This window comes from Corvus cornix, chromosome 4, assembly GCF_000738735.6.
Source record: "Corvus cornix cornix isolate S_Up_H32 chromosome 4, ASM73873v5, whole genome shotgun sequence".
Classification (NCBI taxonomy): domain Eukaryota; kingdom Metazoa; phylum Chordata; class Aves; order Passeriformes; family Corvidae; genus Corvus; species Corvus cornix.
This window is the reverse complement of record NC_046334.1, coordinates 72397927-72423177: the sequence shown is the minus strand read 5'-3', so window position 1 is coordinate 72423177 and position 25251 is coordinate 72397927. Positions and strand designations below refer to the sequence as shown.

Genomic DNA, 25251 nt, shown 5'->3' with positions numbered 1-25251 from the left:
GGAAGGGGGGAAAAAACGAAAAACAGAGGGAGAGAAAAGGGGGAGGGGAGGAGGGAAGGGGGAGGGTAGGGGCATCGCGTCACGGGAGAGATTTCCTTATTGGGACTCCCTAGCCTACATCCTGAGTCCATATATGGGCATTTACGTCACGGCAGCCTCACTGGGGACTCCAGAAATGGCTGCGGCGGAAGGTCGGAGCAGCCCCGCTCCCGCTATAAAGGGGGCGGCGGGGAGGGAGCTCCGGGTGTCCGCTCGGGCTGCGCCGCCGCCGGGCCCTGCCTGCCCCCCCGCCCGGGCCCTGCCCCCGCCCGCCCCCGGAGCGCCCGGGCCCCCGCCCCAGCACCCCCCGCACTGCCCCAAGCACCCCGGAAGCGTCACCTGCAGGGTCCCTGGCAACCTGCCCCGAGCATCCCTCGGATCGGTCCGGGCACCCCGAGCGTCCCCCGGCTCATCCCCGAGCACCCCTCGGATCGGCCCGGGCACCATTCCCAAGCTCATCCCGAGCATCCCGGGCTCTCCCAGAGCATCGCCCGCCTCGCCCCGAGCATCCCCGGGCTCGCCTGCAGCATCTCCCGCCTCGCCCCTGAGCATCCGCCGGCTCTCCCCGGGCGTTCCGCGGCTCTCCCCGAGCGCCTCCCGGCTCTCCCCGAGCATTCCTGGCTCGTCCCAGCCCGCCCGCCCCGCTCAGGCCGCGTCTCCAGGGAAGATGCTCAACGTTATGGATTTCTCCTGCCCGGATCCGCTTTACTCCAAGTACGAGGAGAGCTGCGAGATGAAAACCGGAGACCTGCAGGGCTTGGGGCAGCCAGAGCAACAACTTCTGCCAGAGGCCGATTTCCTTGGAGGTAAGGGCGGGAGGGAGCCGGGCAGGGGTGAGGGACTCCACTGGGAGCGATCGCTGCATCCAGGAATCGGGAACCTTCCCCTCCTCTGCCCTCAGCCGCGGGCTGGGGGTTCAACAGTCCCCCGCTAGCTCAGGGTGGGGGTCCTGAGGGTCCTGCTGGGGGAGGGGGTGAATCCCAGGGCTCCCTGTTCGGTTCCAGGGACGGAGACCTCGCAGTGACGCAACAGCCTCCCGCTGCTGCCTGCATCCCGCCCCCAGCCCCGCATCCCTCCGGCCCCCTCACCACCGTCTCCTCTGTTTCCAGGTGAGCTGCTGGGTGCCCCCGGCAGCGGCGGGGCCGTGGATTACTCCTTGCTGGGCAGCCAGCCCTCCCCTTCCCTCAGCTACACCGGCAGCTTCTTCATCAAGGCAGTACCGGAGCACCCCCAGGACCAGGAGTCCCTCTTCAACCTGATGTCGGGGATCCTGGGCATCTCCCCCTTCGCCTCTTCCGAGGGCCACCAGAGGCACCTGGATGCTCTTTACCCCTGTCCCGAGGTGGCTCAGAGCCAGCTGGACCTGTACTCGTCCTGCCAGCCTGAGATGAGCGGATCCAGCCCGGCCCCGTTCCCGGAGCAGGGCTACGGCGCCTTCCCTGCGGCCGAGGGGGCTCAGCCCCTGCAGGTACAGCCCGCCCTGGGAAACTCCTCCCAGTGCTTCTTCCAGCCCAAGCTCCTGGACACCAAGCAGGACATCAAGCTGTCCTCCGGCTCCCCACCCCTGGACAAGTTCAAAGCCTCCTGTGCCCAGTGGGAGCCCATCTCCCAGCAGCACCAGGCCTACTTGCCCGCTGGCTTCCACTCTCCCGAAGGCTTCCCGGCCGCAGAGAGCGGCCAGGGGCTGTTCCACCCGCTGGGCTCCAAGATGGAGAGCGTCTTGTCCGTCAGCTGCCAGTCGGAGCTCGGCAGCCTGGCAGAGGACGCTGCCTGCTTTGGAACCCATCTGGGTTTCGGCTGCGAGCCAGAAAACTTCCCAGCCCGCGGGGACTTCGCCGACACCAAGATCCACAACATCCCCGCGCCATTAATGCCGGACTTCGATGCCTCCTTGGCCCAGCCCGAGGTCCTGCCGGGCCTGATGAACTCCGCCGAGCTCCTCCATCCTCACCCCTCTCCTTCTGTCCCCCCCACGGACTTTCTGGGCCACCCCGCGTCCTCCTCGCTCCCCTCCCTGCTGCCTGCCACCCCTCCCGCCCTGGCCGAGCCCAAGAGAAGACGCGCCGGAGCAAGTGCTCCTCCAAGTGCTTCTGCCCCAAACCCCACGAGAAGGCGTTCGCCTGCCGGTGGAGAACTGCATCCGCAGCTTCGCCCGCTCCGACGAGCTCAACCGGCACCTGCGCATCCACACGGGCCACAAGCCCTTCCAGTGCCGCATCTGCCTGCGCAACTTCAGCCGCAGTGACCACCTCACCACCCACATCCGCACGCACACGGGGCGAGAAGCCCTTCTCCTGCGACACCTGCGGCCGCCGCTTCGCCCGCCAGCGACGAGAAAGAAGCGCCACAGCAAGGTGCACCTCAAGCAGAAAGCGCGGACCGAGGAGAAGCTCAAGGGCTTGGGGTTCTTCTCCGTGGGGCTCTCCTTCGGGACACTCTGAACCTCCAACCTGAGCGCTGGCAGGCGGCGTTTCCCGAGGTCCCCCGAGCGTCTCACGGGAGAGCCGCGGGTGGGGAATTCCCTCCTGGGTGGCCCTGGAGGAGAGGCGGCGGCGGAAGCCGTGCCGGGCACCAGAGGGGCCCGCGGGAGGCGAGCGATGCCGCGGGGCCGGACCGCTCCCTGCGGGGATGGGATGTGGCAGCCCCGGCCGGCCCGGAGCCATCTCCGAAGCGCAGGGACTGAGCCATTTTACAGCTCCTGTTCCAAGGAGGGGAAAGGAAAACCCGTGTACAGACAGCAATCACCACCGAGGTGGGTTTTTTGGACACTCTGCGTTCGTAGCGCCCGGGCTGTGATTTCCCAAGCCAGCACTTCGCAGGATGTTCCTGGCTGGAGATTTTCCGGCCGGCACGGTTGGGGCTGCGACTGCTCCGGTCCTTTCTCCCCAGGGAGAGAGACGCCACCGGGCTCTGGCAAACGGTGCTAACAGCCCTTTGGGAAAGGTGGTTTCAATTTTATTATTATTATTATTACTATTATTAATAATATTATTATTATAAATATTATTAATATTATTATTATCATTCGGTTTGTAAAAAGAAAAGGCCTCTATCAGGAATATTTCAAATTTGTGTCTATTTTTCTAATTAAAGATTTGAGCTGATCCAAGCCCTCGCTGAGGTTGCTCTCTGCCTTTCCATCCTGTATTTCTGTTGGGTTTTTGACCTCTGCTGCTGCATTTTGGGGAAAAAAGGTGCTTCCATAATTAACAGGGAGAAAAAAATCCGTCAGTGCAGCGGGGTGGTTGGTGACACCTCCTGAGCAGCCCCAAATCCCAGGTGGGGGCTCATCCCAGGAGAAGGGTTTTGTCCTGGGGCAGAGCAGGGATCCCTGCTCCTTGCTGCTGCGTCTCCCTCCAAACACAGGACATGGCTCCGGGTCTGTTCCGATGGGGCTGAGTCCTGGAGGAATCTGCCCCTCTCCCATGGGGACCCCAAAGCCCAGCCCAAAGCCCCCAGCCTGGGCTCCTGGTCCCCAGTGGGGTGTGGACGTCCCACACGCCCTCGGCTTCACCCTCAGGAAATGGGATCAGAGACATCCCCATTCCCCATTTCCCACCTGGCTCAGCCCCAGGGCTGGAGAGATCCAGGCAGCACCAGGCAGGCAGGATGGGGACCCCTGCACAAGGGGGGGGAAGGGGGGGGGGCGGTTTGCTCCCTGCCTTTTGGAATTTTAGATGGTGGAGGGATGCTGGTTTCCCTCTCCTGGGAATGGCCGGGGGCCGGGTGGCACAGGAGACGCTGCTGCAGCCAGGAATGTGCCTTCCACGGAAGAACCTCCCTCCCCTGCTGGTTAAAAATCAGTTATCATCACAAAATCCCAACATCTCATCCTTCCAGAGGGAGATGCTCAGATGAGGCGTGCCGAGCTCTGGTCTCCGTTAATCAGGAGAAGGTGCCTGTGGGAATGGAGCCAGCGGGGCCAGGGCCCCTTTGTCACCGATGCTCAGGTGATTGAGGGGTGATGGTCCTTTCCTTGCAGAGGGGAAAACTGAGGCACGGAAGGGACACGGCTGTAATCTGCTCTTTCCTTTTCTGATGGATTTTGTCCCCTCCAGCAGCCCTGGAGAGGGGGGATCTGCCCCCCAGCCATACTGTGAAGGAGAGAGAGGTAACCCCGTCTTACTTCCCCATGCCCCTCAGCCCTTTGTCAACATGTGGGCTGGAGCTTTCTGGGGCTAAACACCAGTAATCCCAGCAGAATCCAGTGTCCCAGGTATCCCAGCAGCATCTGAGCTTGCATGGAGTCGGAGACCCTGTGGAGTTGGGCTGGGAGGCTGGGCAGGGGATGGGGGGATGACAGTAAAGATGGGATGTGGGAAGGGGCCAGAAGGAAACCTGGCTGAGGGGGAAATCCCAAATTTGCCCTCAGATGTGTCCCTATAATCTCACACCCCGATAGCGCCCAAGGGTGCTCATGACCCTCGGGTGAACCCTCCCAGGGTGTGAGAGCCTAATCCTGAGCCAGGACCACTGCAAGGGGTGCAGATGACACCCAAATGACCCAGATGACACCACTTTTCTGGGGAGACACCAACAAGGACCTCAGGTTTCCTCTGGGAAGGGGCTGGGTTAGGGCCCCTCTCCGGGGGATGTCAGATCCCCTGGGCAGCAGAGCCAGGCTCTCCCTGCACCGCTGGCCATGAATGATGCAGGAGGACTTGATTAATACCCCTCGGGAAGTCATCAATAATTGATGCTGAGCCTGGAAGCTCTGCAGAGGCACCGCTCCAGCCTTGGCCCTCTGCTCCTCCAGCCAGCACTGCCAGGGAGGTGGGAGGGATGGGACAGACCCCACAGCCACCCCACAGCCACCCCACAGCCCCTGGGACAGCTGCTCCTGCCTGGGGTGGGACTGGGCACATGCGCAGGAGGGCAGGAGCAGTGGCACCCCGAGTGCCAGGGGATGGGACACCCGCCTGACCCCGTGCCAGCAGCACCCTGGCCCAGCACTGCCACCCTCCCGTGCCCACCCCGGAGAGGAAACATGGCTGTGCCGGATGCCTCTGGCACGGGGCTCGGGAACTGGATCAGGATTGAGCCCGGGATTAAACCAGAGTGCCCAGGGACCATCTGGGATCAAGCCAGAGCCCAAAACAGGCTTCTCAGGGACTCAGTCAGGACCAGGACAGGGATTGACCAGGGCAGCCATGGACTAGACCAAGACCAAGCTGGGAACTGATCCAGGGTAATCCGTGCCTGGGTTGGGACCAAATCAGGGGCCTTGGGGACCAGCTGGGGACCGAACCAGGGCATTCAGGGACCAGACCAGGACCAAGCTGGGAATCAAGCCAGGGTACTCAGGACTGGATCGGGATCAAGCCTGGGATTAAGCCAGGATGATCAGGTACCAGCTCAGGACCAAGCCAAGGACCAAGGCAGGGTGCTCAGGGACTGGATCAGGACCAAGGCATAATACTCGGAAGCTCAATTAGGATCAAGCCAGGGATGAAGACAGAATGATCAGGGACTGTGCTGGGACCAAGCCCGTGTCCTGGCACCCGTGTGTCCAGCTCGGGCTGGGGCAGGAGCAGCGCAGGCTCGGCCGCGCACCCGACACTGCATCCCCCGGGGAGGATGCTCCGGGTGACCCCGGCCAGGAGCTGCCAGGGGCAGGGGCTTCAGCGTTGGGGACAGGGGGGTCTGGGGTCAGGGGGGCCGGGGTGCCATGGCAGCCGGGCCGCCGTGTTCGTGGGGAGACAGGCAGAGGGAGCTGTGCGGGAGAACCGGCAGCGAGACAGCCCCGGCTCCGGCTGCAGGGGAGGAGGCGGCTGCCGGCGCTCGCCCTCCGCCTTTCTCCATCCCTGCATCCCTCCGTCCCTCCCTCCCCCGCCATGCTGAGCCCCCGCTGAGCCCCCCGCGCCCCGGGGACCCGCCATCCCCAGGGTGCCCAGAACCGCCACCCTCCCCGCACCCCGCCGGGGCCTTCAGCCTCTGCTTCCTTCCTTCCTTCCTCCTCCTCCTCCGCCTCCTCCTCCTCCCCCCACCCCGCAGCCACCACCCTCCCTCCCTCCTTCCCCAGGGCCTGCCTGGCATGGAGGTGCTGGCCGCAGGGAGCCGGGTGCTTCCCGCGGGCTGCATCCCTCCTGCCCCGCATCCCTGTGCCCGCATCCCCCGTGCCCCGCATCCCCCCGCCCCGGCGCAGCCCTGAGCCGCTCGGCAGCCTCCTCCTTTGTGCGGCGGAGCGGCTGTGCGGGCTCCGGCCCCCACCCCGCACCCCCCGGCTCGGGGGTGGCCCGCGGGCGAGCGGGAGAGATGCTGCCCTCGCCGGAGGAGCCCAGCGCGGGAGGTCGGCGGCCAGAAGCAGGTATGGGGCGACAGGGGATGGGATGGAGAGGGGATGGTGCCCTAGGAGGTGGTGGCTTCTCCCGAGGATGCTCCTCACCCAGGGCCCCCGGGAGCAGGGGGACGCAGTGGGGACAAAGCCGCTGCCAGGATGCGAGGACGGACCCGCCGCTCCCTGTTCCGGGCGCTGGGCGGCAAAAAAATGCATCCGGATTTCCATGCCCACCTCCCCCGAGCCCCCTGAGCCTCAGCCCCAGCCGTCCTCGCCCACCGCGGTGCTCCCACCCCGCTCCTTCCCACCCCGCTGGAGCGCCGGGGAAGGATGGGGACCAGCGGCGCGGGCAGCACCCTCCACCCCGGCAGCATCCCCCACCGCCTCTCTTCTCCATCCCCCCCTTCTCTCTTCAACCAGGCAGGGGAGCTGCCTGCTGGTAATATTTTTGGGGGGGGGTGGGTGGGCAGGAAAAGCGTTAAACAATGCGAAGAAAGGCTCCATGATGAATCGCAGGTAGCGGCGCTGGAGCGGCCCGGGGATGCTGCAATCCCGGCGGTCGGGAGCGGCTCCCGGCTCCGGATGCCTGTGGGTTTTATTAGCGTGGCCGCCGTAGTAATGACTCCGCGAACAATTCCCTCAAATCCCGGCTGTTGCCGTGGAGATGGGAGGGAGGAGAGGTTTTGCGGCCGGGGAAGGACCTGCCCAGGACGAGGAGCGGGCTCTGTGTGCTTCCCGATCCACCTGGGCCGGATCCTGCCTTGGATTTTGGCCGGGGAATTGGGGCTGAGGCTGCTCGGGTGCCCCGGGAGACGCGGGCAGGGATCCAGGCCTGAGGCACCACGGCACGATTCCTGATCCCTGCGCTGGAAAAGCGCTTTCTCATCCCCCCGGCAGCGGCCGAAGTTGCCGGACGTGCTTTGTGCTCGCCGGGGTTCGGGTTTCGGCCGGGCCGAGCCGGTGGTCGCCCAGGTGGGGTTAATGTGCGAGGGTGTGTTTGGTAACGACCCCAAACACAGCCGGGCAGGTCACGGACCCTCCTGGCTCATCTTACTTTGATTTCTTGCATGGATTTCTTGCCTTTGCTGGTTTTTCCCTTAAAAAATGGTTTCCCAGCCTCGTGGCCTGATTGTCCCTCCGAGGGGATGCTGAGCCTCCAGGGCTGCTGCCCTGGGGACCAGCAGGGATGGGTGGAGGTTCCGTGGCAGTTCCGTGCTCACCAGCTGGTGGTTATGGGATGCAGGAGGGCTCCGAGGGTGGTGGGAAGGGCTGTTTGTGGGATACTGCAGGGGGATGAGGAAGGGATACTCCCACCCATGGGCGCCCTCAGTGTTCTGGGGTGAAAGCATTGCAGTGTTCATTTTTGAATGAAAAATGAATGAAAAGCAAAAAACCTGTGCCCTGAGGTGTGTTTGTGCCCCCCAGGCTGGAGGCGACTGTGGCAGCCTCCCAGGCTGGATTTTCACTGGCTTACCCCGTTTCACAAGGGTGAGGTTTCCCCCACTGGTGTCGTGGAGGATTTTGTGACGGGGGATGAACCAGGTCCCACAGGGACCCTCACCTGCCCTGGCAGGAGAGGCCACCATGTCCCCTGCAGCGGACAGCATGGGGGGCCCAGGGATGGATGAGAACTCTTGGGGGCGAATCCCATTCCGAGGCTGCACGGGCTGATCCAGCAGGAATGGGTCACCCTTTGTTGGAGAAGGTGGATCCCAGCACCTGCTCCCAGTGTCGGACACAGGGATGATCCTGGGCCTTGGAGACCCCCGACACTGCAGGGGCTCGTTGGGCGGTGGTTGGGCAAGAGAGCACAAGGGCCACCTCTGCCACCTCCTGTGAGACAAGCTCGGGGTGGATGGAGAGAGATTCCCATGGGTTGTGCACCTTCCTGATGGCTGTGTTCCCCCCAAATGGCTGTGAACCTTCCCAGGGGGTGGGAGACCTTCTCAAGGGGTGGGAGACCTTCCCAGCCCTTATGGATCTTCCCAAGGGTTCGTAGAACCACAGAATCATTCAGGTTGGAAAACACCTCTAAGGTCACTGAGTCCAGGAGCCGCAGGCCTTCCCAATGGCTGTGGAGCTTCCCAAAAGCTGTGGGTCTCCACAGGGGTTGTGGAGCTTCCCAATGGTTCTGGAGCTTCCCAAGGGTTCTGCCCATTCCAGGGGTTCTGCCCGTTCCCAGGGTTCTGCACATTCCCAGGGGCTCTGCACCTTCTTTAGCCATGTGCCCTCCCAAGGGATGTGTGTGGGTGGGAGGAACAGGAGGGGGTGGGATGGAGGCACAGAGGGGACCCAGAGGAAGGACCAAGGAGGGATTTTTGGGGCCCCCCATCCCAATAGCACTGACCCCCATCTCTTCCAGTGCCCGGCACCGCCCGACGCTGACACCCCCCTGAGGATTGCCAGATCCCCTCGAGGACTGTCGGATCCCCCTTCCATCCCGGGCCGTCCCCACGCCATGTCCCGGCGGAGCCGCCACCCCTCTGCCGGGGGCTCCCCGGCGTCCCCCGCGTGTCCCCGGAGCGTCTGCGCCGCGCCATGAGCGGGGCCCCGCGGGTGCCCCGCGCCGGGGAGCAGAGCTGAGCGATGGCCTCGCTGGACCTGCCGTACCGGTGTCCGCGCTGCGGCGAGCACAAGCGCTTCCGCAGCCTGTCCTCGCTGCGCGCACACCTGGAGTACAACCACACCTACGAGACCCTCTACGTGCTCTCCAAGACCAACAGCATCTGCGATGCCGCCGTCTTCCCGCTGGCCGCCGACGGGGCCCTGCTGACCCCGGCCGCCCGCAGGGACTACTTTGAGAGCACCTCCTTCCAGGGCAAGGACCAGCGCTTCTCCTGCGACCTGGTCCCCGCCGACGAGCTGGAGCCGGCCCCGTCCTCGTCGCCCTCGCCCCGCTATGTCCACGAGATCGAGATCCCGCTGACCGAGATCTTCACCCGGGGCAAGGCCGTGGCGCCCGCGCCCGCCCCGCCAGCCACCATGGACACAGCCTACGAGGAGGGCCTGGCCCGCCTGAAGATCCGTGCCTTCGAGAAGCTGGAGGTGGACAAGCGGCTGGAGAAGCTGACGGAGGAGGTGGAGCAGAAGATCGCCTCGCAGGTGGGCCGGCTCCAGGTGGAGCTGGACCGCAAGAGCTCGGAGCTGGAGAAGGCCAAGCAGGAGAGCCTGCGGCTGAGCCGGGAGAAGCAGGAGCTGGAGGACCGGGCGTCGGAGCTGTCCCGCCAGGTGGACGTCAGCGTGGAGATGCTGGCATCCCTCAAGCAGGACCTGGTGCAGAAGGAGCAGGAGCTCACTCGGAAGCAGCAGTGAGTCCTTTGTCCCTGTCCCAGCTGCAGGGTGGGGGGAAAGGGGTGCCTGGCAGCGACTCCTGGAGAAGCTGGGGCTGCCCCATCCCTGGAGGGTTCAAGACCGCTTGGACAGGGCTTGGAGCACCCTGGGATAGTGGAAGGTGTCCCTGCCCATGGCAGGGGGTGGAATGAGATGGGCTTTAAGGTCGCTTCCAATCCAGGCCATTCCATAAGTCCAGAGGAGCCCAGCATCACCCCCAAACCCTCAGGGCCAGGGCTCAGGCACAGCCCCTTGGTGATGCCTGGCAGCATCAGCCCTCAGCAGGTTCTGCATCTTCTCCCACCCACTCAGTGCCCACACAGACCTGGGCCCCTCCATGGCTGGGTCATGACAAGCCAGACCTTGTCCCAGAGCCCCTGGTGCTCCAGGACATGGCCAGGCTGGGGATCACCAAGTCACAGACTGCTTTGTGTTGAAGGAACCTTAAATCCCACCTCATTCCCACCCCCTGTCGTGGCCATGCCAAATTCCAGGTTTTTCTCCCAGAGGGAGCGTGGGGCAGCCCAAGCAGTACCACCTCCATTTGCTGTTGAGACTGGGACACTCTCATCCTCATTTCCATCCCATATTCCCCCCCAACACCCCCTGCCGACCCCAACGCTGCTCCCGAGTTTCCCTCCAGTCCAGCACTGGGTCATTCTGCCCATCAGTGCTGCCCAAGCAAACCAGACCTTGCTCCTCAGGAGTTTTAGCAAATCTGGAGGGGCCCAGAAGGTCAGTGAGGAGTTAGTGGGGGACAGCCATGGCTGTGCTGGGCTGGGAGCACTGCTGGGATTCCTCAAGGAATTGTCTTGATTCCCATCATCCTCTGCACGCTTGTGAATGACTTTGACTCCAAAAGAATGACCTGGCTCAGAAACGGGGCTCCCAGGGTGGGGGAATGTCCCGGGTGAGGAGCGGGCTGACCCTGGGGCTGGATAAGGACACCTCCAGGTTTGGGGGCACGGTTATGGGACAGGCAGTGGGGGATTTGGGGGCTGCCATCAGCTGCCCCGTGGGTGTTGTCCAGGGGCACCTTGGGGATATGTGGTGGTGGAATGAGGAACACCAGCGTGGATGAGTCTGGAGCAGGGCCTGGAGACAGCCAGATAGGGTAAATAGAGGGGCAAATGTCTCTTGGTGGAGCCTGGACATTGTTATCACCAAAAACCCTGGGTTTATGCCCCAAAACTGCCTCCTGGGCCTCCCATTCCTCAGGGAAACCCTCCTGCCCCTCAACTGTCCCCATCAGTCCCCAAACTCCTCCACCCCAAGGGACAAACTCCCTTTTGAGGTTGCAGGGAGAGTGTGGGAAGCACTGATGGTGAGAGGAGGCTTTCCCCAGATGTGGGGAGGTTATCAGAAATTGAGTGAATCGGCGAAGCCTTCCCTGAAAACACTGTGGGGGCATTTCCCAGCCCTGCCAGCTCTAAGACACCCTGAAGCCGTTGTCCTCCTGGGAGACCCTTGGCTGCTGGGCTCTGTTTCCTTTGCCAGGGGTGTTTTTCCACCCAGCCCATGGGAATGGGAGAGACGCAGGTGATAACCATCAGCATCACCTTACAGCTGCTGCCCAGCTCCACATTTGCCTTCCAAATCCCCTGGGGCCCCTTCCAGGAGCCTTCCCAGAGCATCCCCAGAGCTCCCAGGCTCAGCCTGCAAGTGGCAGGTTGGGGAGAAATTAATTGGTAATTAATTCGTGATTAACTGGTAATTGATAGCCAGCAGCAGGAATGATGTCACTAAGGGCTGCCCCTCCTTTTCCTTTGTGCTTCTGAGCAGATCATTGTGTCCAGGTGTCCAAGGTCAGGTGTGCATGGCCAGGGGTCAGAGGTCAGGTGTGTGTGATCAGGTGTGAGCAGCTGGGTTTCTGTGGCCGGGTTTGTGTGTCCAGGTGTGCATGGTCCCGTGTCCGAGGTTAGGTGTGCCCCAGACAGACGTGCAGAGCTGTGTTTGTGCCTCTCCAGGGGCTCCTGAGGGGAGGTGTGAGCAGTTGTGTGTGTGTGTGTGTGTGTGTGCGCACCATCAGCGTGAGCTGTGAGCAGCTGTGCCCGTGCCAGGGGAGGGCACGTGGGTGGGCATGGAGTCACAGAATGAGTTGGGTTGGACGGGACCTTAAAGCTCATCCCGTGGGCGAGCCATGGGCAGGGACACCTCCCACTGTCCCAGGCTGCTCCCAGCCCCAGTGTCCAACCTGGCCTTGGGCACTGCCAGGGATCCAGGGGCAGCAGCCACAGCTGCTCTGGGCACCCTGTGCCAGGGCCTGCCCACCCTCCTGATGCTGCCTGGCTGTGTGTGCCCGGCTGTGTGCTGGATTTGTGCTCTCCTGGAGGTGTGTGGGGTGCTCAGGTGTGCAGGACAGGGGTCTCTGTGTGTGTGTGTACCTGGTGCGTGCCTGGGAGCTCACGGGGCACATGCACCTGCAGGGGTGTGGTGGCCACGTGTGCTTTGGGCAGTGTGGGCTCAGGGGTGTGCCTGTGCCTGTGTCTGCATGTGCTCACGCAGGTGTTTGTGGTGGGGTGGGGTCAGCTCGGGTCATGGAGCTGCTGTCACACCGCACCCCAGGGCTGGCCACATTCTGGGGGAAACAGCCCTTCCACAGGCTCGGAGCTCCAGAGCACCCGCTAATTAATGTGTTAATGAGGGAGCCGGGGCCCTGCAACCACTGGGCTGAACAGGGATTAGGGCTGAGCACCGTTTAGGGGTGCCAGGCTGCCCTTAAGGACTTTCCTAAGTCTGTCCTGAGTGAGGCAGGACATCACTGCCATCCTCCTCCCTCGCCCTCCCACACCATCATCCTCCTCTTCCCTCTGCTCCATCGTGCTCAGGAGCCTGATTCCCGTCCTGGGAGCAATGGACAAGGTGCAGGGGATGTCACCTCACCCCTAAAACAAGGCGGCAACATCCCCGCGCTTGCTGGGAGCATCCCTTCACCCCTGCCCTGCCCCAGTCCACCCCGGGAGCCCCTGGGCTGGCACTGGCCCGGAGCGGGCTGAGGATGGAACAATCCGGGTGTGCACGAGCACTCCTGACGCCGGTCCCAGCTGGGACACGAGGACGGGGGTGCTGAGCAGGGAGGGGTGGGCAGCACCGGGGTGTCACCGCGGGTCCCTCCGCCAGGGAGGTGCTGCAGATCGACCAGTTCCTGAAGGAGACGGCGGCGCGGGAGGCCAACGCCAAGGTGCGGCTGCAGCACTTCATCGAGGAGCTGCTGGACCGCGCCGACCGGCGCCGAGAAGCAGCTCCAGATCATCAGCAGCAGCTGCGGCACCACCCCCAACGGGAGCCTGGGGCGCTGCGGCACCCCGGCCACCAAGGCCATCGCCCGACCGGTACCTCTGCGGGCACAGGCACGGGCACGGCTTCGGGAACGCGCCCGCGGCTTCGGGAATCTCCCCTCAGTTTTGGGAATGCACCCTCGGCTTCGGGAGTGCGCTCGCAGCTTCGGGAATGCGCCCCCGGCTTTAGGAATTCACCGTCGGCTTCGGGAATGCGGCCCCGGCTCTCCTCTGCCAGGGGCCGAGCGGGGCGGCGTAGGTGCCCCGTCTCCTCGCCATGGGAAACGGGTAATCCCGGGTGGGGGATCCCAAAGGGAAGTTGCTTCTCAGTGGGTCGGTGCTCCCGTGGCCTGGGCGGTGCTGGAGATGCTGCTCTGCATCCCGCTGGGTGAGGGTGTCCCCCGGCACGCAGCCGGCACCGGTGGGTTAGCGGGGTCCCCTCCTCACGCACGGCGGGCTGTGCCACGTTGGCTCCTCTTGTCCCCTGTCCCTGCAGAGAGAGCGGCACCCGGGGCCGGGGGTGGCCGTGCACGGTCCCTACGGCGTGTCCAACCAGCGCTCCTCCTCCAGCACCGGGTGAGTGCCCGTCCCTGCCGCCTCTTCGGGATTTTAACGGGATGATGGGAAGGGGGCCGCACACCCCGGCGAGCCCTGAGGTCGGACATCCCCGTCCCCAGGGCCTCGAGCCGGGCCAAGGCCGTGTCGCAGAGCTCGGGGTGCTACGACAGCGACAGCGCGGAGCCGTGTCCCACGGACGACACGGCCGACGGACACCCGTACGCGGCCCGGGACGGTGCGCGGGGCTCGGGCTGCGCCGCCAGGCCATCCAGAACTGGCACCGCCGGCCCTACCGCAACAGCACCGAGGGCGAGGAGGGCGACGTGTCCGACGTGGGCTCCCGCACCACCGAGTCGGAGGCCGAGGGCTGGGAGCCGGAGGCACCGGGATCCGCCGTGTCCCGGCCCCCTGGCAGCTGCCGGCTGACGGGTGAGAGCACAGCGGGGTCTTCTGGGGGTGGGAGGGTGGGGAGGTCGGGAGGCGGAGGGTGGGGAGTTGGAAGTTGGGAACAGGGATGGAGCTTCCCTTACCCGCTGCTCTCCCGTGCACCAGTGGCCACCGATGCCGGGTGTCCCACAGGCAGGCCCGAGGGGGCCGGGGGCAAGGTGTGCCGGCTGGAGCGGGGCAGCCCGGGCCACTCCAGCGAGGTCATCAGCCCCGAGATCCTCAAGATGCGGGCGGCCCTCTTCTGCATCTTCACCTACCTGGACACCAAGACCCTGCTGCGCGCGGCCGAGGTGTGCAAGGACTGGAAGTTCGTGGCCCGGCACCCGGCCGTGTGGACACGGGTGCTGCTGGAGAACGCCAGGGTGTCCTCCAAGGTACTGGGGAGGGGTGGCACTGCCTGGGGGGAGGCCTTTCTTCCAAAAGGGTAGAGCTGTGCAAGCATCTCCTTGGTGGTCAGGATGGTTGTGCCATTACGGTCATGGGGGGACACAGGGGGGCACTTGCTCTGGTGCTGGAGGTGGTGCAGGTGCACAGGTGAATGCTCGAGGGCAGGAGCTCCCACCTGCACAGGTGTTCATGTGCTTCTCTGGTCACAGCCACGATTTTGTGGTCACAGCCACGATTTTGTGGTCACAGCCATGATTTTGTGGCACACGTTCTGCCATGGCCTCGTGTGTGCCTCTTCACACGTTTCTGTCAGGCGTGAGCGCAGCCAGGGGTGGGATGTGCTGGGGTGTCCCTGTCAGTGACAGCCACCCCTGTGCCCCAGTTCCTGGCCATGCTGTCCCAGTGGTGCACACAGATGCATTCCCTCACCCTCCAAAACCTGAAGCCGCGCCAGCGGGGCAAGAAGGAGAGCAAGGAGGATTACATGAAGAGCACACGGTGAGTGCCCGTGTCCCCGTGTCCCTCCTCCCACAGCCGGAGCTGCTGCTCCCCACGGATGCTGCTGCAGCTCCACGAGCCCCGACACCCGTTCCGTGCTGGACCCCAGTGCACACTGGCTCCGGCTGTGGGTTTTGGGCGTCCTGGAGCCACGGATGCCCACGGGACGTGTCACCGTCCTGAAGAGGCCCTGGGGAGGGTGAGGGTGGGCCCCTGTGCCTGACCCTGCCTCTGTCCTGGCAGAGGCTGCCTGGAAGCGGGGCTGGAGTCGCTGCTGAAGGCGACGGGCAGCAACCTGCTGATCCTGCGCATCTCGCACTGCCCCAACGTGCTGACCGACCGCTCGCTCTGGCTGGCCAGCTGCTACTGCCGGGCCCTGCAGGCGGTCACCTACCGGTAAGGACGGCCACCAGCGCCTGCCACAGCGCTGGGACAAGGCCGGGAATGCCCACGGGGTGTGCGGGGCTCACCCCCATTCCCTGGCAGAGCACAGCCCACCTGTCCAGGTGTGAAGGACCCACCTTTCCACGGCCCCACCCCAGTGTCCCCAGTGCCATCTGTCCCTGCAACTCCCATCCCCTTCCAGGTTGTCCCCATGCAGGTGTTTCACTTCCAGCTCCATTCCCAGTGTCCTGTTACCAATCTCATCCCGGCTGGAGGCGTGACCGGGGTCTTGGCAAGGAGACACCACCTTGTGTTAGAGAAGGGTGAGGAGGAGGTGCCAGTGAGGTCCCCCCTGGCTGTCACACCCTGATGAAGGATTCTAATGGGGAGAGGAGGCTCGGGGTCCCTCCCTCCTGGGAGGGAGGAACAGCTCTGCTGTGGGAGAGCAAAGAGCCAACTTGGACACCTTGCCTGAGTCAAGGACACAAGACCCATGATGGTCCTGGAGGAGGTCACAGGTCCTGGAGGACATCACTGAGCACTCAGTTTTGGCCACCTTCTGAAGAGGCTCTGCCTCCCATGGAGACAGGACTGGCCTTCCCTCCACCCTCCAGGAGGATGGTCCTTGCTCTGCTGCACCTGCAGACAACCACCTCAGCCTTGGTGTCCATTCCACCCGCTCCTCACCCAGGCGGGACAGAGGATCCTCCAGGTGGGACAGCACATCCAGCCACTCCCCTGGTGTGGACCCCAGGAGCCCAGACCTGGCTCTGACCCACACCACGAGACAGGAGACAGCCCAGAGCTGCCAGGTTTAACTCCAAGGCTGCTCCGTCGGCTCTTCCAAGGGCGGCGGATCGAGTCCAAGCGCTCCTGGTGCGTCCTGAGCTGTGCCTGTGACTCACACTCTGATGAACCTGCTGCTCTTGGCACCCTGCTCCAGCAGAGATGTGTGAAGCACTTGAGATAACACCCAGCCTTATTTTTAGGCTTGCTTGAAGTTCTGAAGTGGGGCGTTTAGACTTGGGAAACACAGCCTCGGTCCCTGGAAGGCTCCTGGTGTGGTGGGACAGCCGAGGGACTCTGTTTGGGTTGGTGGCACCAGGGTGGTGCTCTCTGACACCTCTCCTCATTGCTGAGCTCCACCCCAGCTCACGATGAACCCACACCTGCCCCAATCGCTGCCCGGGTCGAGCAGCATCCCAGGAGGCCTCTCCTGGTACCTCCAAAGGCACCAAGGAGGAGCCACAGCAAACCCCTGCAGTGACACGTGGCCAAGAGCCACCTACAGCCACGGTGGCACCACCGCAGAGCAGGGGCAGAGCCCGCGGAGCAGCCCCTGCCCCTGGCTGGGACCCTTCCCAGCCCCTGGCACCGTCCCCATCCAGGCCGGGCAGGTGGCAAGGGACACCAGCCCAGGGTGCCCTGCAGGGACACCCGGCCTGGCAGTCTCTCCCTGTCACCTTTGCCTCTGGAAGATGCACCTCCAGCTCACCTTCTGCGTTCAACCTCCCCTCCAGCCTGCCCTCCTCCTCCTCACCTTCAGCCTCACCCTCTGCGCTGCTCTGCCGTTGCACATCCATAGGCAGCATTCCCGATGGGAATGCCTCCAACCTCCTGCACTGGTTGGTGTTGGGCCTGGCTGCTCCAGGGGCAGGTCCTGGGCTGTAAATAATGACCAGATGGGGACCTCTGGCTGCTCCAGGGAGCTCCCTGGGGGATGCAGACCCAGCCCTGGGGCAGCACCGCTGCTGGTGGGGCCACCACGTGTTCCCTGTGTTGTTTCAGGAGCTCCACGGACCCCGTGGGCCATGAAGTCATCTGGGCCCTTGGAGCAGGCTGCAGGGACATCATCTCCCTCCAGGTCGCACCCCTGCATCCCTGGTAAGGCATGGAATCACAGAATGGGCTGGGTGGGAAGGGACCTGACCTTAAAGCCCATCCAGTGCCACCCCTGCCCTGGCAGGGACACCTCCCACTGTCCCAGGCTGCTCCAAGCCCCAGTGTCCAGCCTGGCCTGGGACACTGCCAGGGATGGAACTGTGTCTGGAGGAGGCCATTGAGTGTGAGGTGCTGGAAAGAAATTGGGTGCCAGAACCCGATTTCCTTAGGGAGGGTTTTCATGGGATGAGCAGCAATCCTGGAGCCCAGCCCGGGAGAGCAGGAGCTTAGCCCCATCCCTCCCGGTGAAAACTGGGCGCTGCTGGGTGTCTGCCCCTCCCTGCTGAGCCGGGAATGTTCCCAGGGAGGCTGCTCACTTCGGAGATGAAAGGGATCTGTGATGGGTCTGGGAGGTGGCACTGAACATCAAAGGCCTGTCTGAGCTCTCACTGCTCAGCAGCAGCAGCCCTGCAGGGCCTGGACGTTGTTGGAAGGGTGTCACTTCTGGGACAGCATTTTGGGGGAGATGCTGCTGGAGCCTCCCCACAATGTCTGGGTGCTCGGGAGCTGATGGCTCACACAGCAGGACACAGCTCCCTGCCTGGGAATGTCCCCTGGGCGTTGCTCTTGTCTGGGAGGTTCATGGCAGTGTCACCAGAGGGGAGGTGGCTGGGCAGGAGAGGCTGGGTGCCAGGGCCGGGTGCCAGGGCCGGGTGCCAGGGCCGGGTGGCTCCTGTCTGCCCTGGCGAAGCAGCACCGGGCACTTCAGCCTCTCCACCTGGGCCAGAGGTCCAGGCCCTGCTGCTGCTTTGATCTGGGCGAGCAGCAGAGTTCAGGGCCTGGTTTGGGTCTCCAAGGTTGGAATCACAGAATCATGGGATGGTTTGGGTTGGAAGGGACCTCAGAGCCCCTCCAGCACCACCCCTGCCATGGCAGGGACAGCTCCCACTGTCCCAGGCTGCTCCCAGCCCCAATGTCCAGCCTGGCCTGGGACACTGCCAGGGATCCAGGGGCAGCCACGGCTGCTCCAGACAAGGGCTGGGGCCCTGGGCACACGGAGCTGCCCTGTCCCGGTGGCAGCCCAGCCCCGGGTGCTGCTCACATGGGGACACCTCCCCCAGGGTGACCCCGGGCTGGTGGGGTGGGAGAGCTCCCAATCCCACACCCCTCCCAGGAGTGCCCGCGGGGGCGGGGGCTGAGCCGTGCCACCCCCAGCTCTTGTCCCTCGTGTCCCCAGCCAGCAGCCGACGCGCTTCAGCAACCGCTGCCTGCAGATGATCGGGCGCTGCTGGCCGCACCTGCGGGCGCTCGGCGTCGGAGGGGCCGGCTGCGGCGTGCAGGGACTGGCGTCCTTAGGTAGGCAGCGCTCGGGGTGCCGGGGTCACAGCGCGGATCACTGGGCTTGGGAAAGATCTCTGGGACCACCGAGTCCACCCTGTGCCCGATGCCCCCCTTGTCTCCAGCCCAGAGCTCTGAGTGCCACGTCCAGGCCTTCCTTGGACACCTCCAGGGGTGGGGACTCCAAACCCCCCTGGGCAGCCCCTCCCTCCTTCTTGGATGGAACAAGGAGCGGGCCCTTGCTGTAGGCAGGGGGATGCTCCGTGGGGATCTCCGTGGAGAAGCTCACCCACCCCGAGGTCCATGAGTGCTCTCTGCCCCTGCTTGTGCCACCCATCCCTCTCACCCCCCCTCCCCCTGCCTGTCCTGGTCCCTTCCCCGTGGGATGCTGACAGGGGATGCTGTGTCCCCGCAGCCCGGAACTGCATGAGGCTGCAGGTGCTGGAGCTGGACCACGTGGCTGAGATCAACCAGGAGGTGGCTGCCGAGGTGTGTCGGGAGGGGCTGAAGGGGCTGGAGATGCTGGTGCTGACGTCCACCCCGGTGACCCCCAAAGCCCTGCTGCACTTCAACAGTGAGTAGCGATGCCAGGGCCAGCAGCCCCTGAGCAGGGACCCAGACCCATGGGCCAGACCGGCCCTCCAGCCCCACCCACGGGAGCTGCTGACGCTGGAGGGTGCTGGGAGCTCTGTGGTGGAAGGTGTCTAAGAGGGGGTCCAACATCCCCTGCCAAGGACGGGCCAAGGAGAGCTGATCTTGCCCCGGGCCGCAGGGAGGATGGAGCCGCTCCCTCCCTGGTCCTCCTGGGGTAGCCAAGGCCTCAATGTTTGTGACACTCCTGAGGCTTGTGACAAACCTGAGTCTGGGGTCACAGTGTTTGCTGAAGTCATTGGCCAGGGCAGGAGGTCCACAGCCTCAGGAGGGTCTGTCCTGGTGGCCACAGCTCAGGTGACTGTGGCTGGACTTGCTGGGAGCCCACCCCTCTGGATGGCAGAGTCAGGGACTCCCAAGGAAGCGGGAGGACACTGATTTGGGACAGAGCAGCCAGAGACAGCCCATGGCCCATCCCTGCATGGACCTTGGCCAGGGCTTCCCCACGTTCAGGGTGAGGATTCCCCACACACAGAGGCCTTGAGAAGCACAGGGTGGGACCTGGGGAGGCTGCCTGTGCCCAGGCATGGAGATCCAGGCGGTGTCTGTGCCCCCAGGTGTGTGCCGGAACCTGAAGTCCATCGTGGTGCAGGTGGGGATTGTGGACTACTTCAAGGAGCCCCACAGCCCCGAAGCCAGGAAGATGTTTGAAGAAATGGTGAACAAACTCCAGGTGAAGGATCCCAGTGCCAGCTAACAGGGGTGTCACCAGCCCTGCGTCCTTGCCCTGGCAGGGATCAGAAATGTTCCCCCTCTCTCTCCCTTGCCTCTTTCCTTCCTGTGGCAGGGATTTGAGATGATGTTCCCCCCTCTCCCTCGCTCACCCCATGTCTGTCCTGAGGCAGGGATCGGAGATAATTGGAGATATCCCCCCCTCTCCTTCCCTTGCCCTGTGTCCTTCCAGTGGCAGGGATTCCCTTCTCTCTCTCTCTCACCTGTGTCCTTCCCGAGGCAGGGACTGGAGGTGCTCCCCCTCTCCCTCCCTGGCCCCATGGAGCAGTGGCACTGCTGGCTCCCCTCCGACCCCACTCTCTGCTCCTCTTCCAGGCCCTGAGGAAAAGACCCGGCTTCTCCAAGATTTTACACATCAAGGTGGAAGGAGGCTGTTAGCCCTTCAGGGAACCCAAAGCACATTCCCTGCTCTGCCCAGCGGAGCCCGAGGCCCCTGAGACCAAACCCAGCGTGGGCCGCTCCTCCGCGGCCGGGGCCGGAGCAGGGACCCCCCGGCTCGTGCACAAGGAACCCCAAACTCTCGCAGGCTTCGGGACCGGCAGCCGGGGCCATCCCGGGGCCGCTCGCGGGCGAGAAGGTGCTACTTAAGGACATTTTTTGGCTGCCCCAAGAGCCAGGGCCAGGCTCTCTCCCAGGAGGGAAGATGGCGTTGAACCCCTGCGGCTGCTCCTCGCCACGGATCCGCGTTTGGGGATGGCTGTTCCGTCAAACTCTGTTTTGGGGGATCTCTGCCCATTTGGGGCTGGCTCGGCCCGTTCCGGGGGCTCTTGGCGCCGCTGCAGCCCGGCCTCTCCGTGGGATGATGGAGGTGGGGTGGGAAGGGTCTGCTCCTCCCCAGGAATCAGTGCCCGGCCTTCCCGCGGGGTTTCCGCTCGTTTCCATTCCGTGTTTGACAGAGGGAACGCCCCCAGAAACCAGCAGCCCCCGCAGCACAAGCCCGAGGGCAGAGCTGCTCCTCGGGGGCTTTGAGAGGACGCCAGGAGAGATGGGCGCTCTTCCAGAGGTCTCCGGCCTCACTTCCTCTCCACCAAAACCCTCCTGCCAAGGCAATAAACCATCTCCAAAATCCTCGTCCACCAGGAACACGGGTCACGCTCCTGTCCCCACCACCAGGACTCTGTCCGGGGTCACTTGTCCCATGTGGAGAGAGAGACTGGCACGGGACACCCACGTTTGCCATCCCATCGCCTTCCCGAGCAGCCTGAAGGAGAAACCGTGGCCAGATTATCCTGAAATCATCCTGGGGAAAGCACCAACCAACAGCCCTGGCTGACCCTTGTCTACGGCCACCATTGTCTGTTTCTGAGTTTTCTTCCGAGTGTCCTCTGCCTGCAAGGGCATCATCATCCCCAAAATACCCTTTTTCCATAGGAAAAGGTTTTGGAAAGGCATCCAGCAGGGTCAGGCGTCTCCATCCTCCCCCCTGGGGGAAAGTCCCAGGAGGTGTCCCTGGAGCTGGGGACACCCATCAGAGCACTGCCAGCAGTGGGGACACCCCAGCCTTGCCCACAGCCCCAGCCCGTGTCCTTGGACCCACCAGGCTGAGCAGAGAGGAACCGACTGGGAAAGTGGATTTGGGGCTTTTCCCTCTTCTGTGGACCAGCGCTGGAGGTTTTGGTGCGCGTTGGCCGGAGTGGCTGTGGGGAGACCCCTCCCAGCGCCTGTCCCCTCCCCAGCCCTCCCGGAGCCAGGCTGCAGATCCAGCACCACATTCCTCATTCATGGCACAAGAGCTGCTGACCTCAGCTGGGGCTGCCAGACAGCCCGGGGGGATCCCCAGACGAAGGAAAATCACCCCCAAATCGCTGAGGCTGGTGGGGCTCTGGAGGCAGCTCCTGCATCTCCACCCCACCTCAGGAGACCCTTCACCCACCCTTCATCCCACCTGTGCTGTCTGCTCTCAAACGGTCAGGGTTTTGTGGCCATAACCCCGAGGGAAGCGCCTCTGCTCCCCCTCCTGGTGCAGCTTTCAGGAGAAGGCTGCTCCCTGAATGCACAAAATGTGGGAGCCCGAAAATGCCTGCGAGAAACTCCTGCATCCCACCCCGTCCCCATGGCTGAGCTCCCCGGCACCGGGAGCAGCTCCCTGCCGTGCCCACCGTGGGTTTACCTCCACCCCGGGGAGGCTGGGACACTCCTAACCCAGGGGCAAGAGGAGCAAGGGATGCCCCAACCAGCAAAAAACCACCCAGCAAAGCTACAACCCCCGGGGACCATCCGGCTCCGTCCCGGAGCGTGGCCCAGCGGAGATGTCACCACCACAGTGCAGGGACTTGCAAAATTCCCTTAAAAACAAAAAACAAAAACAAAAACAAAGTAAGTATTTATTTCTATAAAGAGAAGAAGGAAAAAAAAAGATTTTAAAGGAAAATTATATACTCAGCATGTTTATACACTCTATGCTTAAAGACTCTTGTGGCCCAAGCCTGGAGATGGCTGCTCCGGGTTTTTCGGTGCCTGGACCCTGTCCCGGCTCCTCGGGGCCGAGGGGAAGGCGAGGATGAGGTGATGGAAAGAGGGGAGGTGTTGAGGATTCTCAGAGAAACCTTCCATGCCAGCGGTGGCCGTGTGTGTGGTGGTGTTGGGGCGTAGGTGGCTCTGTGACATGCCCAGCCCCGCTGCCACCAGGGCTCTGGAGGTCACTGCAGGACCCTCACCTGCATTCGGTGCTTTGGTGCGTCCCCAAACCAGATCAAACCGTCGCCTCCCCTTGGGGCATTCCCCAAGAACCCATCTCAGCAAAGCCACCTTTCTACAAAATCCTCTGATGACACAAGGCCTTGAGCAGGTTCAAGGATTGGTAGATGGGAAGTGGGGGTTTCTCCCTTTTTTACTGGGGCTTGAATGGATGCCTTCCTCCTCCTCCTCCTCCTCCTCAGCTGGGGATGAAGGCAGCTGGCACTGACAGGAGTGGTGGGAACAAGGGCTCTCCTGGTGGCTCCTAATTGCCTGGCTTGTTAACGAGCTCATTAACGGCTCTGAAATGTCAGATGGATCCTGCCCTGCTGCTTTCCCCCCTCCTGCTGGCGCGTGGCCCCTGCTGGCTCCGGCCACGCTGCCCACGGCCGTGGAGCCACCGCCTCGGTCACGGAGCTTCTGGAAGTGATGGGAACACAGAAATACCAAATTTCCTGGGAAAGCCTTGAAATCGCACAGCACGTTCAGCTCAGCCCCGTATGAGAAGTGCCAGAGGGGCTCTGCGATGACAATCCCCAGTAAAATCCGTGGATCCAGGAGAGGATCGGGGTCACAGGGATGGCCAGAGCTGGCAGAGGTTGGATGGACAGTGGTTCTGAGCCTGGCTCCTGCAGGACCAGTTTTGAGGAGATTAATTCTTTTTCTAACGAGTTTCCCCAAAGTTTCCACATGGCTGACATTCCCAGCATTCCCCTTCACCTGAATTTGGGTGCTGGTCAGGGATTTCAAGAGGAACAACATCACCAAAGCCAGCTCGGGGCCAAATCTATCCTAAATCCGTGGTTTTGCGTCTCCCTCGTGTAGGATTTCACTCGTCCTCCAACGCTCCGAGCCCCCAGGAGCCAGGAATGCTCTGGGGATCAGCTGCCTCCTCCTGCCTTATCCCTCTGGTCTGGGGCTCCAGGGTGTCAGGGACTGAGGGAAATGGGAACCCCCAATTTGACGCTGTCCAAGGAGGATTTTAAACCTCTTTATCCCAGTTCTTGACGTGTGTCCTGGTCCCTGCTGCCACCAAGGGCACAGCCACGGCAGGGGCTTGGCTGGATCCTCCAGAAGAGCCTGGATTTAGGGAAAACAGAACAAAAAAACCCCAGAAGTGTTGGTGAAGGCTCCTGAAGTGGCTAACAAATGTTTTCCTTCAGCTCTTAGGGGAGGCCCCAGCCCAGGAGCTGGAGCATTGCTTCATCCTCATTTTGGGGTGAGAAACAGCAGCTTGGGGTGGAGCAAAACCATTTGGGAATTGGTGCCAAATGAGAAAATGCTTTAAAAGGGAGAAAGTCCCAGGGAGCAGGGAGATTTTGGGAAGCAGAGACGGTTTGTTGTGACTGAAGCATTGCAGGGTGTTGTGAGGTGGTGATGGGCCTTCCCCATGAGCAGGAGGCAAAATAATCCCCAGGGAGGGTGGGAGAGCACTGAGGAAAAGCTGCAGCAGCAGCGAGGAGGGAAAACTGCCCAAAAGCAAGGAATAAAAGGGATTTTCTAATGCAGCCTCGGGATTGAGCCCCGTGGAGGGCAACGAGGCAGGTTGGGGCCGGGGACAAGTGGGTGCAATGGTGTGGGGCAGTTTTTGGGAAGTGAAGGGTTGATGCACAGTTGCTTTGAGATAATCAGAGGAGATAATCAGTGCAGAGAATAGAGATATATCGATGCAGGAGCTGGAATCATTCCCTAAAGCCCTGCACGGTGGCAGCAGCTCTGTGAGCGGAGCCCGAGGGGCCCTGTACAGCGACCTCCCCTCCCCAAAGGTTCCCGTGGCCTCCCAAGTTATTTTTTTAACTCTATATAAATTTAGGTCTATTTTAGTCTTTCCGCAGCGATGTGCCAGTGTCTGGAGAACCAAACATCCCTTTTCCCCCCCCATCCCGTGGTCCCTTGATGCTAAACCGGGCCCTTGGGGCAAGGTCTGCTGGAGATGATGTCCTGGAAGGGGGGAGCGCTGGGACGGGGCTGCAGCCGGGCATGGGCACGGGAGGCTCCAGGGGTGTGGTGGGAGCAGGGCCCAGCTCCGGCCAGGAGTCCGTGTTTTTAGCACTTTGGTTGGAACTCTCACCTGTAGACGCACTTTGATGTTGTTGCTTTGAAACTTTGGCAAGTGTAAACAATGTGTATTTAAAGAATTACAGAGAAACAACCCCCAGCGAAGCGTGTAAAGAGCTATTTTATGATTCAGTGTTGAATAAAGACTCTGGAGATCGAGCTGGGTTTTCACTTTCCCAGCGGCCACACTGGACCCGCACCAGCACACCAGTGGCACCAGTTGCTGTTTGGGGCTTACTGGAAGCGTCCTCCTGACTCCCTCTGCAGGTCCGTGGGCTCCACTGGTCTGGCATCACAGGGCACTGGGACAAAGTGGGACACAGGGGCAGCACGGGGGGAGCACTGAGGGTGTGAGGCCCTGGCACAGGGTGCCCAGAGCAGCTGTGGCTGCCCCTGGATCCCTGGCAGTGTCCAAGGCCAGGCTGGACAGGGCTGGGACAACCTGGGATAGTGCAAGGTGTCCCTGGAAAATCTTTATAGTCCCTTCCAACTCACCAGAGTGAAATTTTCCCGTGTTCTCCCGGCAAGATTTTCCTGCCAGTCCCCCCAAATGCCTGGATCCATCCCTGAAGCCCCTTGGAGCTGTCACACAGCTGCTGCCCCAAACCTCCTTCCATGAAGCAAACGGAAAATGTAAATGCCCCACTGAGCAAAAGCCAATTTAAATGTCACTGAGCAATACCTGAGAGCTCCAAGCACAGAGACAGTGGTGGGTGC

General features: G+C 62.8%; 2 protein-coding genes across 2 annotated transcripts; both read left to right on the top strand.

Annotated features, from left to right (window-relative positions):
• Nucleotides 1-319: 319 nt before the first annotated feature.
• EGR4 (early growth response 4) lies at nt 320-3149 on the top strand. The gene is given in 6 exon segments (XM_010412618.2): nt 320-845; nt 1149-2090; nt 2093-2161; nt 2164-2315; nt 2317-2364; nt 2367-3149. Coding segments are annotated over 6 exon segments (1464 nt in total). The 5' UTR covers nt 320-706; the 3' UTR covers nt 2481-3149.
• Nucleotides 3150-5779: 2630 nt separating this feature from the next.
• On the top strand, nt 5780-24693 carry FBXO41 (F-box protein 41). Its single transcript, XM_039550895.1, is given in 15 exon segments — nt 5780-6346; nt 8679-9624; nt 12767-12875; nt 12877-12996; nt 13421-13500; nt 13602-13726; nt 13729-13911; nt 14035-14303; nt 14699-14814; nt 15058-15210; nt 16987-17082; nt 18317-18435; nt 18833-18991; nt 19626-19741; nt 20116-24693. Coding segments are annotated over 14 exon segments (2430 nt in total). The 5' UTR covers nt 5780-6346; nt 8679-8902; the 3' UTR covers nt 20179-24693.
• Nucleotides 24694-25251: the final 558 nt, after the last annotated feature.